Here is a 17,581-nt window from a genome sequence, read left to right on the forward strand (position 1 = left end):
TTGAAAAGCACAACGTGGATTTTTAGCATTGTGGTGGTCGGGCGGTGCTGAGCAGAGAACACAATGTTAAAAATGCAGGATGCGCCCGCCACTGTCGCGGGCGCATCCTAATTCCCCCCACGGGACCCCCGCCCTTATGGCGGGCGGTCCCGTTGTCCGATAGGATGGCGGGCGGACTAAGTCCGCCCGTCATCCTAATGTCCCCCTAAGTCTCTAGTTCAATTTCTCTGCAGCATTCAGCCAAAGAATAACTGAGTTTAGGTGAAGTTTAAGATCATTTCAGTTCGGATAAGTATCGTAATACAAGTAAAGGAGTTCCACTTCATTGTAGGACAATCTTGTAGCATACTGAACGTCTTCATGTGCTAAAGTGAGATTTTAATTAAGGCCTAGGTAAATTATTCAACAGTCCCACGACACACTCTTTATTCAATATTACCTCTAACTAAAATGTACTTTCAACAACATTGAATAAATTGTGTACCTGAAGAACTCCTCCTTCTGTAATCAGAATATTCTCTGCTTGCAATTCAATGTCAGCTTCATCAAACATGAGCGTTCCTCCTGTGTGAAAGTGGGAAAACCCCAAAATTGATTGAGCAAGTATTAATTCAACTATTTTTATGAGCTATGAATCAATCAGCCAGATAAAAAAAATGTATGTAGAAAATGTTGCAAAAATAATAAACTGGTATAAAATAGCGTACAAAATGCAGCAGATAATTAAAAAGCGAGGCTTGATGTCCAAAATGTTTAGGGTTGCGAACAGTTATTCTGTTTGCAACTATAACAGGGCTTTTTAACACCTTGGCTGCTTGAGATATTCCCCTGCTGTGCTGAAGGTCAATAGAAACGAAGTGGTCATGACAAGCTCAGTTAGTCATCAGCACACGAGCACCGTGCCTCATGACGAGCTGAGCTCGCCATGAGCATGGAAGGAGTTAATATGTTCAAACCTATTTTAAGAGTCAGCGAATTATTACTGACTCCTAAAATGCATTTTCAACACCATAAGGAATCACTATTTGGGAGCGTGATATTGGAGGCATCCTTTTCAAATAGTGACTATTTAGGAGAGATATTGGTGTTTTGCAATGAAAATTTGGCTACAAAACATACACAAATGACAGATTCCTGAGGTGGGTTGGTAAGCCATTCACAGAAGGCCTACGTGAATTTAAAAAAATAGTTTGTTAAGGAGTAGGCAGTGGTCTAGGAGACCACTGCCAACTCTCAAATAACTTTACTTTTTTACATATATAAACATATTGAAGGAGCTCTGTTTTCTTTAAGCAAAATAGCTGAATTAAAAAGGAAAGTTATTTAAAATGCTATCACCAACATGCTGGTCCGCTGACTCCATTACAAACTAATGGGGAAACCCAAATGGCCAAAGGACATGCGTACAATTTGATACCAACAACCAATGGTCCTATTGGCGAGGATAAAAAAGGACAAGAATACGGCTAATGGGAGGGAGAAAAAGATTATTCCAATACACAAAAAACAGCTAAATGAATTACATTTTTATATTTTTCAATCAATAATGCATACATTCAATAAATACTCTTACGGTTGCTCCATAAGGTGCATAAAAAGTGCTCATAGAGGTGTTCGAGTGTAAAGTGCATGAAATAAGAAAAAGTAATAAATATCAATGTTGAAAAACAGTAAATATAGCAACAGTAGCAGGCCACTGTGATAAGCCTGTCTGAAAGACTTGTTATGATATTCAATATATATCCATCAGAGAGCAGTTGGCAGATGAATCAAAGCATATTACTCATAAGAATCATGAAACTCATTTTAGGCTTGTAAAAATATTAAGGACGATTCGGGCGGCAGTAGCGAGACAAGGTTGGCACTCGCTGGAGCCCGTCCAAAGCATCGAGGAGTCATCTTTCATTGAGGGGTGCCTTATCGCCACAACGCAGCAGTAAAATCATGAAAACAGATGTTGGAAGTTCCCTGGAGTGGACAGGGATGGTTATTAGACCCTTAACTGGTCTAATTGATAATTTTTTATTTTTTGCCTTGCCGCTCACGGCCGCTCCACATATCGGGCAGCCATTTTACGAGCTCCGATGCTCATGTCACCTCAGGAGCCAGGGCACCTGTGATTTCATTTTCAATTTTACCACCAAAAACGTGGGCTTACTGGCTAGAATAAGAATATTCAGATTGGAGAAACACATATCCTTTTTTTCTTGCCCTCCTCATGGTTTTTTATATTTTTGGGCATCTTTCAAGAAATTCCATGAGACCGTACTAGTTCCTACTGGTTCCTAGTAATCAGTTTGCTCATATAGTGACTACACACAATAGTTTTAACTAAAAAAGTCTATCTTTATCGGACCACTTGGTCAACTCGATATGGTCTTATCCATCCTGGTTTCTTCTAAGTAACATATAAAGACAGGACAATTACTTTTGAGGATCCTGCATAGCTCAAGAAATGTATACATGTGCACAAAGGAGAAGACATGGTACTTGGTAAATCTTAAATGTTTCACATCTCGTATTTAACAGGTGGTCTTCTATTTTTTCTCTTTGCAGGTCCCTACTCTCCCCTTGATTTGATGGAGATGTCTTTGTTCGATATTGCCCATCTAGTCCAATGTTGACGTTTTGTTCAGCTACACTGTCACCTTAATGTATGGTAGGTCCCCATGGTGCCGTGTCGGTCAAGTTTTCTTCTCTTTCAGATTGCCCTTCCACTACTTGTTGTTATCATGTGTACGTATTATTGGTATTTCTTTTCAGAGTGGTGTCCGTTTTTCTTGCACCCCCTTCTCAATATTATTGTTCTTTTTGTTCTTGACTTCCATGCCTAAAGCGCTTTGGCATTTTGCCATCTCTCTTTTTTATACAGGGGAGCCCATGTTGTCTCCTTGCTTCTCTCGTCTTTCCTTCATCTATTCTCTTGTCTTACTCTTTCACTTCTTTTTATTCTTCTTTTCATTGTTATACAGTGAACTTTCTTAAATATAAAATAGCTCTTTTGGTTCTCTATTACTTTCTACCGATCCTATAGGGTTGGATAAACATGTTTACTCTTTTGACTTTTATTCTATCTTTTTCCTTACATCTCTTCCTATACTCTTTGTCAATACTGCTTTTTTTGTTCATTGTCAGTCATGTGTACTGAGATTTTCACTATTTTGTCTCACACTTGTGGTGTTTGGTTAAGATATTTACCTACTTTATGTCTCCAATGTGCTTTTTAATAGCTCTTTATATATCCCTCCGATGAATGTTTTACGTATTGTCTCATGGAATGTTAAGGTGATTTGTAACCCAGCTAAAAAGCAAAGAGTGTTGTCTCATCTATCAAAATTGAAATGCCAAGTAGCTTTATTACAAGAAATACACGTTAGAAGCACGATATACCCTTCTTACGCAGACAAGGGGTTGGGAGTGTTTTCGCCTTCCCTGCTGTGAATAATAAGAATGCTGTTATAATATTATTTCATAAATCGCTATGTACTTATTTGCTGAATTAAGTTAAAGATGATAATGGCAGGTGGCTTTTGTTAAACATTAAGGTACACAATATCCAGTTTTCTATATGCAATGTTTGTGGTCCTTATGGTATAGATTTAATATTTTGGAATACATTTTTCCCTCTTCTTTCTTCCCATGCATCAGAAAATCTTATAATGGGTGTCAGTTGGAATCAACATATGGATCCTTTTGTAGATCGGAAAGTTCAAACCTGGTTTGTTCCAAACAAAATGCATACGACCTTTCATAAAACTATATCTTCTAGAGGACTGATAGATGTTTGGAGAACTTCACAGCTTGATGTTTAGGAGTTCTCCTTTTTCTCTCCAGTTCACAGATCCCATTCTAGAATAGATTACATATTTTTCACACAATTCACTCTTCAATTTTTGACACTTGCGGAGAAAGGTTCAATACTTATTTCAGATGGCGCTCCTGTTTTTGTAGGTTTTGATGGTCCAACTCCTAAACCCACCTCATGCAGATGGAGATTTAATAATGCTCTTCAGCTCGACAATCGTGTTACAGAGCAATTAACATTATTCCTACAGGAATTGTTTAAGAATAATATTTCCTCTGGCTTGCAAATGAATTTTGTTTTAGCTGCATTTAAAGCAACTGCTACAGAGTTTATAATAGATTTTGTTGCAAATAAAAAGAGGGAGGCACTTAGAGATCCAACGGTACTCTTGAAACAAAGTAAGATCCTAGACTATTAATATTTTTCTTCAAATCACACAAATACCTGGTCTAAACTGATTAAGGCTAAAATGCAATTTATTAAACCGCACTGGGATAGCGTCTGTGGTATTTTGCTTAAGTTTAATGCTAAAGTGTATGGTGCTCGGAATAAGGCATGCAAATCTCTGGCTAACTAACTTAAAATAAAAAAAACAAAAATCCAAGATTGTTGCTATAACGGATAATGCTGGGGTCAGGCACATTAGTGACCCCAAGATATTAGAGTGCTTCACAGAATACTGCACTAATGTATATACCCCTGAGTCCTCCCCTTCATATTATCAGATTGATGCTTATTTTCAATCCATTCCCATATCTCAAGAAAATAATGTGGACTTGTCCTCTCTTGATAGTCCAATTTCGAAACAAGAAATTTCTAACGCCATTCATCACCTTCCAAAAGATAAAACTCCTGTGCCTGACGGTTTTTCTGTACGTTTCTTTCTTCATTTCAAGCACCAGTTAGTTCCTAAGTTATTGCTTCTCATTACTCATTTTTCTAATATGGGAAGGACACAAGGCTCTTTTACCTAGGCCATGCTTTGTGTCATCCCTAAGAAGGACAAGGATCTGTCTCAGTGTAGTAACTACATACCTATCTCATTAATTAACATGGGTTGTAAGATTATTGCCAAATTATTGGCTCTCCGTATTAATAAGGTCATCCCTGATTTAGTTGTTAAACATCAGTCAGGGTTTGTAAAGGGAAATTCTATTGCTGATAATTCCAGTGTTTTCCTTAATATAATTCATTTGGCTTCCAAGTTGAACTCACCTGTAGCTGCCATAACTCTAGATGCGGGAAAGTTATTTGATAGAGTAAACTGAGAGTTCATTCTGGGAGCACTGAAATGGCACGGCTTCAGTCCTCACATCATTCAATACATTCAGTTAGTATACTCTACACCCTCCACTTCTATTTGGGTTAACTGTCATCAATGTAATTATTATTCCCTACAAAGGGGTACTAGACAAGGTTGACCTTTATCTCCACTTTTATTTAATTTAGCCTTAGAACCCTTCTTGGTAAAAATATGACACTCTCCAAAGTTTACTGGCTTTCAATATAAGAACATCACCATTATATTTACAGCATATGCGGATTACATCTTATTATATCTTTCTAACCCAAACACGTCTGTACTGGTGTTTTTATCGTTACTAAATAAATACTCCATAGTGTCCAGATATAGACTTAACATAGATAAATCAAAGGTCCTTCCCCTAAACAATATTGCCTCCCAGATACCTTTATAGACACAGCGTTTACATGGAATTCGAAATGTATTAATTGTTTAGGTATCCTATATATAAATAACATTAAAGAAACCATTAAAATGGTTGACCATAATCGACTCATCAAGGTCCTTCAAGAAAGGGTAGGTGTGGATGAGATGGTTTTAGATTGGTTCTCCTTCTTCCTCCACAACTGCACCAAAAGAATAAAAATCAAAAACTTCACGTCTGACTTATACTCTGTCAGAAGGGATGTCCAAAAGAATCAGTACTTTCCCCACAACTTTTCAACATCTACATGGAACCCCTCACCAACATACTCAAAAAAGTCAACATCCCCTTCCACCTCTATGCAGACGACACCCAGATCTACCTCGAAACCTCCTCCATTAATGACTTTCAGTGACTCAACAACACTCTAAGAGAAGTCCATTACTAGCTAACAATAAATATTCTAAAACTCAACCAAGACAAAACGGAAATCCTGCTCATTTCCAACTAAGAATAGAACCCCTAAATATTAGACTGGCTAAAGCTATTGATACTCTCAATGGCAATCTCATCCTGTCTCATGCTGTAAAATCTCTGGGAATCACCCTGGACCCAAAACTCGTCATGGCAAAACACGTCAAGAACCCAGCAAAAAGAACCTTCCTCAACATGAAACTACACAACAAAATAAAATCTTTCATTCCGCCCAAGGACCTCAAACAAGTGACTCAATGGCTGGTGCTGTCTAGACTCGATTATGGGTGTGCCTTCCTCACAGGTACAGCACAATCCCACATAGCTCTAATCAGAACAACTCTCTAGGCAGCAGCTAGAATGGTCACCGGAGTTAAGAAATATGATCACATCTCACCCGCACTCAGAGAACTAAAATGGCTCCCAGTTGAAATGCAAGCCAGCTTCAGAACTGCCTGCCTTACACACAAAGGCCTGCACACAAGGAAGCCAGAATACCTGGCTTCTAAACTCAAGAAAGCCGGCCAGGCAAGGAACCTCAGGAGCACCAACACTCTACTCCTCATCTCTATGAAAACACACAAACAAAAAAACTCAGCCTGGTCCTTCGCTGGAAATGCGCCAAAAATTTGTAACTCAAACCCAGTCCATATCAGGACTATCACCTCCTTTGTATAATTCAAGAGACAGCTCAAAGACTTCTTCTTCAATTGTTCTCTCCCGAACCAATAGCTGCCGTCGAAGCTCACAAGCCTGCACACTGCTGCTTTTTGCTATTGGAACATTAAGTCTTCTTTCTCCTCCCCTCCACGAGGGGAGGTGCCTATATCACCCCTCCCCAAAGTAGGCTCGGTGTAAGTCAACAGGCTCACAACTTGAATACTACATGACCTCCATACATCAATGTGGTACATTGCTCTGAGACTTTCAAAACGCTTTGAGCTGATTTGTATACTTTTTGCTAGATTGTATGACTCTCGCATGAAGACTGTTGTAAAGCGCTCCGATACCTTTGGGTCTGGCCAGTGCTATAAGAAATTCCTAAAATAAATAAAAAGAATAAAATGAACATTAATGAAATCATTACGAAAATGATGGCGTTGATGGAGAGGGATCTCCATCAGGCGTTTTCTATCAAAACCTGGCGCCATATGGGCTAAGATCCATACTTCCTCTCGCTCAGCAAGCACAACACAAACACTATATATTTTTTATAACAGGCTTTTACTAACACATGAAGACCTTTATAAATTCCAGCTGGCTAATATTGCAAAATACTGGTCTTGTTCTTATGATAAAAGTGACTTTTTGCCGATGGTTTTTCTTTGCTCTTTGGTTAAAAAGCTTTGGCTGCTCGTATGGAAAAAGCTGAGCTAAGAGAAGTCCATTACTAGCTAACAATAAATATTCTAAAACTCAACCAAGACAAAACGGAAATCCTGCTCATTTCCAACTAAGAATAGAACCCCTAAATATTAGACTGGCTAAAGCTATTGATACTCTCAATGGCAATCTCATCCTGTCTCATGCTGTAAAATCTCTGGGAATCACCCTGGACCCAAAACTCGTCATGGCAAAACACGTCAAGAACCCAGCAAAAAGAACCTTCCTCAACATGAAACTACACAACAAAATAAAATCTTTCATTCCGCCCAAGGACCTCAAACAAGTGACTCAATGGCTGGTGCTGTCTAGACTCGATTATGGGTGTGCAGTCCTCACAGGTACAGCACAATCCCACATAGCTCTAATCAGAACAACTCTCTAGGCAGCAGCTAGAATGGTCACCGGAGTTAAGAAATATGATCACATCTCACCCGCACTCAGAGAACTAAAATGGCTCCCAGTTGAAATGCAAGCCAGCTTCAGAACTGCCTGCCTTACACACAAAGGCCTGCACACAAGGAAGCCAGAATACCTGGCTTCTAAACTCAAGAAAGCCGGCCAGGCAAGGAACCTCAGGAGCACCAACACTCTACTCCTCATCTCTATGAAAACACACAAACAAAAAAACTCAGCCTGGTCCTTCGCTGGAAATGCGCCAAAAATTTGTAACTCAAACCCAGTCCATATCAGGACTATCACCTCCTTTGTATAATTCAAGAGACAGCTCAAAGACTTCTTCTTCAATCGTTCTCTCCCGAACCAATAGCTGCCGTCGAAGCTCACAAGCCTGCACACTGCTGCTTTTTGCTATTGGAACATTAAGTCTTCTTTCTCCTCCCCTCCACGAGGGGAGGTGCCTATATCACCCCTCCCCAAAGTAGGCTCGGTGTAAGTCAACAGGCTCACAACTTGAATACTACATGACCTCCATACATCAATGTGGTACATTGCTCTGAGACTTTCAAAACGCTTTGAGCTGATTTGTATACTTTTTGCTAGATTGTATGACTCTCGCATGAAGACTGTTGTAAAGCGCTCCGATACCTTTGGGTCTGGCCAGTGCTATAGGAAATTCCTAAAATAAATAAAAAGAATAAAATGAACATTAATGAAATCATTACGAAAATGATGGCGTTGATGGAGAGGGATCTCCATCAGGCGTTTTCTATCAAAACCTGGCGCCATATGGGCTAAGATCCATACTTCCTCTCGCTCAGCAAGCACAACACAAACACTATATATTTTTTATAACAGGCTTTTACTAACACATGAAGACCTTTATAAATTCCAGCTGGCTAATATTGCAAAATACTGGTCTTGTTCTTATGATAAAAGTGACTTTTTGCCGATGGTTTTTCTTTGCTCTTTGGTTAAAAAGCTTTGGCTGCTCGTATGGAAAAAGCTGAGCTAAGAGAAGTCCATTACTAGCTAACAATAAATATTCTAAAACTCAACCAAGACAAAACGGAAATCCTGCTCATTTCCAACTAAGAAGAGAACCCCTAAATATTAGACTGGCTAAAGCTATTGATACTCTCAATGGCAATCTCATCCTGTCTCATGCTGTAAAATCTCTGGGAATCACCCTGGACCCAAAACTCGTCATGGCAAAACACGTCAAGAACCCAGCAAAAAGAACCTTCCTCAACATGAAACTACACAACAAAATAAAATCTTTCATTCCGCCCAAGGACCTCAAACAAGTGACTCAATGGCTGGTGCTGTCTAGACTCGATTATGGGTGTGCAGTCCTCACAGGTACAGCACAATCCCACATAGCTCTAATCAGAACAACTCTCTAGGCAGCAGCTAGAATGGTCACTGGAGTTAAGAAATATGATCACATCTCACCCGCACTCAGAGAACTAAAATGGCTCCCAGTTGAAATGCAAGCCAGCTTCAGAACTGCCTGCCTTACACACAAAGGCCTGCACACAAGGAAGCCAGAATACCTGGCTTCTAAACTCAAGAAAGCCGGCCAGGCAAGGAACCTCAGGAGCACCAACACTCTACTCCTCATCTCTATGAAAACACACAAACAAAAAAACTCAGCCTGGTCCTTCGCTGGAAATGCGCCAAAAATTTGTAACTCAAACCCAGTCCATATCAGGACTATCACCTCCTTTGTATAATTCAAGAGACAGCTCAAAGACTTCTTCTTCAATCGTTCTCTCCCGAACCAATAGCTGCCGTCGAAGCTCACAAGCCTGCACACTGCTGCTTTTTGCTATTGGAACATTAAGTCTTCTTTCTCCTCCCCTCCACGAGGGGAGGTGCCTATATCACCCCTCCCCAAAGTAGGCTCGGTGTAAGTCAACAGGCTCACAACTTGAATACTACATGACCTCCATACATCAATGTGGTACATTGCTCTGAGACTTTCAAAACGCTTTGAGCTGATTTGTATACTTTTTGCTAGATTGTATGACTCTCGCATGAAGACTGTTGTAAAGCGCTCCGATACCTTTGGGTCTGGCCAGTGCTATAGGAAATTCCTAAAATAAATAAAAAGAATAAAATGAACATTAATGAAATCATTACGAAAATGATGGCGTTGATGGAGAGGGATCTCCATCAGGCGTTTTCTATCAAAACCTGGCGCCATATGGGCTAAGATCCATACTTCCTCTCGCTCAGCAAGCACAACACAAACACTATATATTTTTTATAACAGGCTTTTACTAACACATGAAGACCTTTATAAATTCCAGCTGGCTAATATTGCAAAATACTGGTCTTGTTCTTATGATAAAAGTGACTTTTTGCCGATGGTTTTTCTTTGCTCTTTGGTTAAAAAGCTTTGGCTGCTCGTATGGAAAAAGCTGAACAAACTTTGTCCTTGACTTTCTCTTTTGATATTTTGCATATATTTTAGGAGGTTCTTCCCCATTATGGTGTTCTCAAGGGAGTGTATGTAACTTTATTGATTTGATTATAGCTATTGCCCTACAGATTATCACCACGAATTGGAAAGACACCACTAAAATTACTTTTACTGGTTGGTGGAATCTTTTATGTCATCATTAAAGATTGAACCATGCACATGCTACTTCTATTCTTTTAAGTATTACAAAATATTTATTATGGTTACCACTCATGTCATTCTTTTCCAGACAATCTGTCCTATCCAAATCTAAAGTTACCAGTTATGAACCTCCATAACTGTTGGAATTTTTTTTATAGGTTAATACTATTATTACTGCAATGCTGGCATTGCTTATTGTTTATGTTTCCTTTTCCTCTCTCTTTTTTTCTTATCCTTCTCTCTTTTTCTCTTCTTTTACAAATTTTCAAAAAATGCATATTGTTTCTTAAATTGTTTATATTTTTCATTTGAGTTCAGGTTTATGAAATTGATACACATTGATATTTCTTTTATTCACTGTACTTGAATTGGATTGTTTGAATATTGGTGTATATTTTTTATTTGGTTCTCAATATAACTTCAATAAGGCATTTTAAACAGAAAAAAGATATTGTAGATAATTCAATGTGAATAATAGATAAGATACGATCTTAACTACGGGTCTTCATCAGGCCATAAAGAGGAGAAAAAGGGGGGCAACCTAAAAAAGAGTATTTACAATTAAAAGAGGAAATAAAGGAAAAACCTACTCTCTCTCACTGGAGAAGCACCAACTAACCCTAAGTGGTGCAATGCCTGGACTTAGTGTGAAATATACAGATGGTAAACACACGTAGGGGACCAATGGCTCATAGTCCACAGTTCAATGTTTGGAGAGATTAAAGCAGTGGCCTGCTACTGTAGCTGTGTTTACTGTTTTTGTAAATGTAATATTTATTATGTTTTCTTCATTAATGGCACTTTACACTAGAGCACCTATATGAGCACGTTTTATGCACCTTGTGGAGCAACTTTAATAGTATTTATTGAATGTACGCATTATTGATTGAAAAATATATTAATTGAACTCATTTTGCAGGTTTTTGAGTATTTGATTAGTTTTTGTCTCTTTCTCATGAATCAATTTGCATTGATTAAGATATATTAGAAGATATTGCATTCTTGTTTTTTTTATCGTAGCCAGTTGGAGCATTTGTTGTTTGTATCAGTCTGCTGACCCGAGCAGGCCACCACCCATGTGATTGCATCCAATTGCAGTAAGTCGCAATGTGTGACCTACCACATTAATATTCATGAGGCAGGTAACTGTGACCCACTACGAACGGAAATTTGTGAACCCACCAAGTAATACAGAGGCTGGTCTGCAAACATCCAAACTGGTCACAATTTGCGACCAATATTTTTGTGACAAGTGTTTTGTACGTCAGGCCCAAAACGTGTTAACGATATAAAGAAAATTCTTCACAATAAATGTGGGTATTGTTGTGATCAGTTTGGCAGATGCTACAGGGACAAAAGGTATCCTCATTAAATAAGCTGAACAGGCAATGGAAAATTATGCAGAGTCATTGGCACCAACTGACTAGTGCACTGGTTGGTCAGCCAACATATTACTTTGGCACCAGTTGCGTCAGTGAAATATGTGATGTTCAATTCCACCTGCACGGTTTGTGGACCAATGGTGCTATCTTACAAAAAACTGCCAACGCTGCTCTCCCTTTTCTCATCGTGTGCCCTACTTCTTGCATAGTGTTTTTTTTAAACTAAATTATCTAATATCATCATAGAGAAAATGAATACAATTGCAGGGTAACACTGGCAGTGACAACTGATTGCCTCTTTTCATCTCATGAATCTTCCTAATATTCAAAGGGATTTGGAAAGAACCGAACCTACAAAATATTACCTGCATTGCAAGCTTCGCGAGGTTTGACTATCCAAATTAATCAAAAAAGCATGTATACGGATACTTTTAATCCATCTCATGTAATTGCTCTCTTCAAAGAAACCTGATACTTCTACGGACAGGTAGAAGGTCTAAGAGATTAAACAAAATGTGATCCATTGTGATCCACCCAAGAGGTAGTTTTCTCCAAAATGTGAAACCTGCTGCACCAACGTTGTGAACATAATCCTTCATATGAACAATATTTACTAGGGTTGGTAAAGCAGGTTGGTAAAGCACTCTACTCTTTCTGGTATATAACGTGTATAATAAGAAGACAGTCTTTTTTCCGATCACACAATCTAGACCCTATCAATTTCATTTTTTACATAAATATTGAAAACACACTTTGCCCATTCGATGCGCATACTAACTTTTAGACACTTGGTATTGGAGGGAACTCCTTTCGAACAGCGGATCAAAGTCTCTGAGAGCACTGAGCCCGCCCACTCTGTACATATTGCCCATCTCCTCTCCTTCCTCCAAAAACATGAGCAGACGCTCTGGGCCTTGCTAAGTGCACACATGCTCATTTCAGGGGTACATCAGGGTCCTTATGACACCCTTGCACCCTTGAAATTATTCTCAATTTGCGATTCTCAAATTGTGAATCGCAAATTGAGAATGATTTCACATTCCTTCCTATGGGCCTCCTGGCCCACAGGAATGAATAGGAAGGTATTCCTTAATTGCAATTTTGCAATTTGCTAATCGCAATTAAGGAATACTAAGAAATCGCTAAATATTTGCGATTTTTTTAATACATCCCGTTTTGCAATTCTCAAATAGCGATTCCCAAAAAATCGCTATTTGAGAATCGCAAACACGGATGTTGATACATATGCCCCCACGATATTCAGCAATGAGGTATTTCGTACGAGGACATAAAAATAGAAACTACTCAAAGAAAAGGCTTTCAAAATTGGGACCTTAGTATTTAGTTAAGATAGTGAATGTGGGTTGTGGGATCTAGCAGTTTCAATCATTTTAATGGAAACAAAAAATGATACTATGTTATATTAGGAGTGCCAGATATGAGTCAGGATACAAGTGATGAAAATAGGGAGGGAACTGTGGAGAGGAATACACACTTTTCTCTATGTTTTGCACATTTTCTAAGTTGTTTACGTTCATTATCTAATGACATTCTGCATTTCCTAATATGAACTGTTATCTGGTGTACATGTTAATGAAGAGGCTATGTCTAATGTTGGAGAAAAGAAACAGGAAGAAGATATGTCAGGCTGTTGCAGGGCATTCTGTTTCATGACGAAGACTTTAAGTGTAACCCCTTAATAACATCTAGTTTCTTGAGACACACATTATTAATAATTGTAAGCATACTGCTTTTCAATGTGTAGTTGATAGATTTCACATGTCTTTATAAACCTACTTTCCTGTCCTTTATTCAGTTCTTTGATGAAAAAAAATCTTTTGTGGGCATTCTTCTCTGGTATTTCAGGCATTCCAAACTGATTACTCTGTCACACCATTACACTCCTTGTATAGTTACTTTGTTAATTGAGTCTGATATATAAGACTGAAATTGAGAACACATCATATTTACCCTGAATGACGAGCATCTTCAGTACAGCGGTGCTTTCATCCAGCAGGATTGTTTGTCCCTGGGTGATAACAGCCAGAAAGCCGTCACCAGGAGGTGAGTCACCACCCCAGGTGTAATTGGAAGACCAAACATCAATGTAGAAGAAGTCAGCGTGGTCCTGCGGTAAAGGCAACGTTCTTATATTAATAAACATTCAATATTTAATTGCAATGCTCCGAAGAAGAATGCTTACATAAAGAATAATATTGAAGAACTTTGCAAAAGGCGACGCTCCAAACGATGCTATTAGCTTGAAAATCGTAGTTCCAATCACTAAGTAACATAGCATTAAATAATCCCTTAAAATAGATATCTCAATAGATTTTGGCGATATGAAAGATGATCTGTTGTTACCTTTGATACGTCTGTTGTTCATGGTTTGGAGTTTTGCGGATCGAAAGACTTCTCATCTGTACTGAATGCTGTATACTTGTTGATGTTGAGCCACATTGGCAGGTTTTTTGTAGCAGATCCATTACAAAAAGTGCCTCTCCTCTGTTTGTTTTCCATATAGGTTTTAACATATTAGGTGGAAACCTTTATGTCACTGGGTGTCAGTACAGTAAGGTGGGTCTTTTAGGTGGAAACATACTCACCCTCCATATGAAACGTCATTTATGGTCAGAGAAGACCATTTTAGTTGGACTAGGCAATTTACGGCACAGTTGCCGCTAGCCAAGATAAGTTGTGCAGGGTAAGCAGGATAAGTGTTTTCTAGGAATTATATAGTGCTCTACTCCTTCCCAGATGCAAGGTGGAATAAAAGGACATGGCTACTGCATGTAGGGACCGAGGAACTGCACCACTTCCCAATCCATATCCGCAAAAGAGGTTGTCATTTACTGGAACGTTTTCAGTCAATAGATCCCAACTGGACGTAGCAGCTAGATCCCTACTACACATAGCAGCTAGAACGCAACTGCACATAGCAGCAAATGAAGTATGTTGATGACTACAAATAATGGACAGCCATATAGTTGATACTGTTTTGTTAGTGCAAGACTTTACTTGTCTGCTCTCTACCAAAATAAAGCTCCAGTTAATATCCGTAAGACTATTTTGAACTCAGGTACTGTTAAATGCCTTGTGACATCCCACTTTAGTCCAAATAACAACCTGCTCTGACATGACTTGCATTCCTTAAAAGTATTTATATAATACAGGATCTTTAAAAAGTGTAGTCAAGTTGCATGTATACAAACCTGCTATAACAACAGAAGTGTTATATGTGGGTACCTTTGCAGCTTTTATAGTGTGTATCTTCATGCGTGGTTTTAACTAAAGGGCTGATTCGGATGGTGGTGAACCGCCATCGTGCGGCCATTTTCCGCCTCCGTCCGGCATCATAATCACCCCATAAAGCATAAAAACATAAAAAATGTATTTGACATGGGCCTACTGTGCTCCTGTAAAGAGCCACAAACCACATTAGATTTATTTTTTATACATTTAAGGCAACGCTCATGGCTGGGACAGCAGGACCTATGAGGCTAAGCCTAGGATGTTCCCGACTGCAGAGCCATGGAGGCCTGATGTTTGGGGGCTGACAGATGAGTGGGGCATGACCTAGGCTTGGCTGTGTGTGCAGTGCAAGATTCAAGATGGCGAAAGGGCTGGACCTGTCCATCATGCTAGGACACCCACTAAGCCACCATGAGTAGACAAAAGCACCAGACTGTGCCTCTGAGCTTCTCAGTTGTCCTTGGAGATTGTGTAGAGCCAGGTGCAGGATAGATTTGCAACAATAATGTGAGAGGCCCAAGGAGGCTGCAGGTGGCAGGGGTCATATTTGTAACTACACAGGGATCCATGCCCAGTATCTTGAACAAATATGAAAATCTATAGAATGCCATCTCTTGCAATCAGTTTCCAAATAATGTATCCAGTCCCTGTTCGAAGATGACAAGTCAATGAAGAGCGCAACAATAAGGGATACAGTATGCCAATGAAGCATAAACCACCATGTGGCCAGCTGAATGACCATGACGTGCATATTCCACTACAATAAAATGGTATTACCTCCCCTAACTGCACTAAAACAGAGGGACTGACCAACAGCAGGAACCATATATCTTTCATTAGGACTTAAGAGCAAATACAGAGAAGCGAAGTTACAATTTTGCAACAGAAAAATGCCCTGAATGCTATGCAGCCTCCAGAAAAGCTGCATATCGATGTCAAGGTCAAAATGCCCTTTCTGCCTCGTACAGCATGAGGAAACTCTGAGAATGTAAGGAATACTTAACTACTTTTATATTTCATTACTATGATCAATGTTATAAGATCTGATTGGAGGTTCATATAACAAATGTCATATAATGCAATATGCTTGGCTTGGCTGACATTAGTTGACAAGGCTGAGTTTAAACATTCTACATCTACTGTAGTAAAGTACAGTGAAAGATGATGACTGGACAATCTGAATAAGACGATAGTGTGTTGACAAATGGATGGGGTCCCACTGTTTGAAGCTTAACGGCTCAAAAACCGAGGTACTACTACTAGGATCGGACACATCTTTTTGGGCACAAAATTGGTGGCCTTCTAGTATGGGCGATATCCCTACCCCAGCCCAGAAAGTAAGGAACCTGGGCATTATCTTTGAACAGACTGACCTTCCAACAACAGGTCAACAAAGTTGTCTCATCAGTGTTCACTACGCTTAAACTAATCCGTAAAGTACGCCCCTTCATTCCCTCTGAAGCTATGAAAACACTAGTTACAGTCCTAGCCTTGGCGAAACTGGACTATTGCAATGCACTTTATTAAGGCCTGCAGAAACAACACATGATCAAACTACAAAAAGCACAAAACGCTGCCGCCAGACTACTGCTGGACATTCCCAAGTTTCAATCCATCTCCGAAGGTCTAGACAAACTTCATTGGCTCCCGATTAGTAAGAGGATAGACTTTAAGGCCCTATGCTTAGCATATAAGGCTGTACACGGAAATGGATCAACTTTCTATAAACAACATCTCACCTGGTACCATCCTTCAAGGCAATTACGTTCAGCGCAGAGTAAACTCCTCCAGACACCTAGATTTAAGAAGGCTAGCTCGGGAGAAAGAAGCTTTGTACTGGGCACTGTCAGGTTATGGAATTCACTTCCACTAAACATCAAAAGCTGCCAAACACTGCTCGGTTTCAGAAAACTTTTAAAGACATGGCTATTTTCTAACTAATACGCCACTTCTGGCTACTCCTCCGCTAACAGCGCCTAGATGCTCCAGGGCAATCGTGCGCTATATAAATTCCAAAATCAAATCAAATCAAAATCAAATCAAACCTTTCTTTACTATGCCTTGCATCTTAAGTACAGTTATTCTATTTCTTTAGTGTTGTCTAATTGGGACCCATAACTATATCTTAACTTCCTCACCCACTGAGCCTAGTTTCACACCCACCTCTTCCCAAGAAGGTTGGGAAGAAGATTGAGGATTCATTTCCCCACAAGTGTCTTAGTTTCATATTAGTCGTGCTTATGGAAATATCTGTAGCACAAGTTATCTTAGGAAACACCTCATCTGGTAGAGACTCTGTTTACCTTAGAATTATCCCCAGGCATCAGACTGGATCCAGAAGATTTATTGCAAGAAATGCTCAGAGCATTGTTCTGCTCTGTGTGACGGCTGCGTCTACGCTGGAAGTGACATGTGCAGTGGCTATATAGGCCCCACCCCAGTGTGATGACATCAGTTTCTTTTCGTGACTTTCCATGCACTGTCCCTAGAAATCAATTCACAGAGTGGGGAGGATGGGTGAGTCTCCACCAGATTAGGATTGTGCAAAGCAGGTTCGTTGAGATTTCTGGATATATTTTGCATGATTGCA

The 17,581-nt window shown here is 39.5% G+C and overlaps 1 protein-coding gene across 1 annotated transcript in view; it reads right to left on the reverse strand.

Annotated features, from left to right (window-relative positions):
- Positions 1–17,581, reverse strand: part of LOC144827999 (fibrocystin-L-like) — a 1,093,512-nt gene that overhangs the window by 349,324 nt on the left and 726,607 nt on the right. The window contains exons 44-45 of the mRNA XM_078686146.1: positions 13,711–13,867; positions 485–564 (exon numbers count right to left, since the gene is read on the reverse strand). Of these exons, the coding sequence (XP_078542272.1) occupies positions 485–564; positions 13,711–13,867 (237 nt within the window). The remainder of the gene's footprint in view (positions 1–484; positions 565–13,710; positions 13,868–17,581) is intronic.

Source organism: Lissotriton helveticus, chromosome 4_1 (genome assembly GCF_964261635.1).
Source record: "Lissotriton helveticus chromosome 4_1, aLisHel1.1, whole genome shotgun sequence".
Classification (NCBI taxonomy): Eukaryota; Metazoa; Chordata; class Amphibia; order Caudata; family Salamandridae; genus Lissotriton; species Lissotriton helveticus.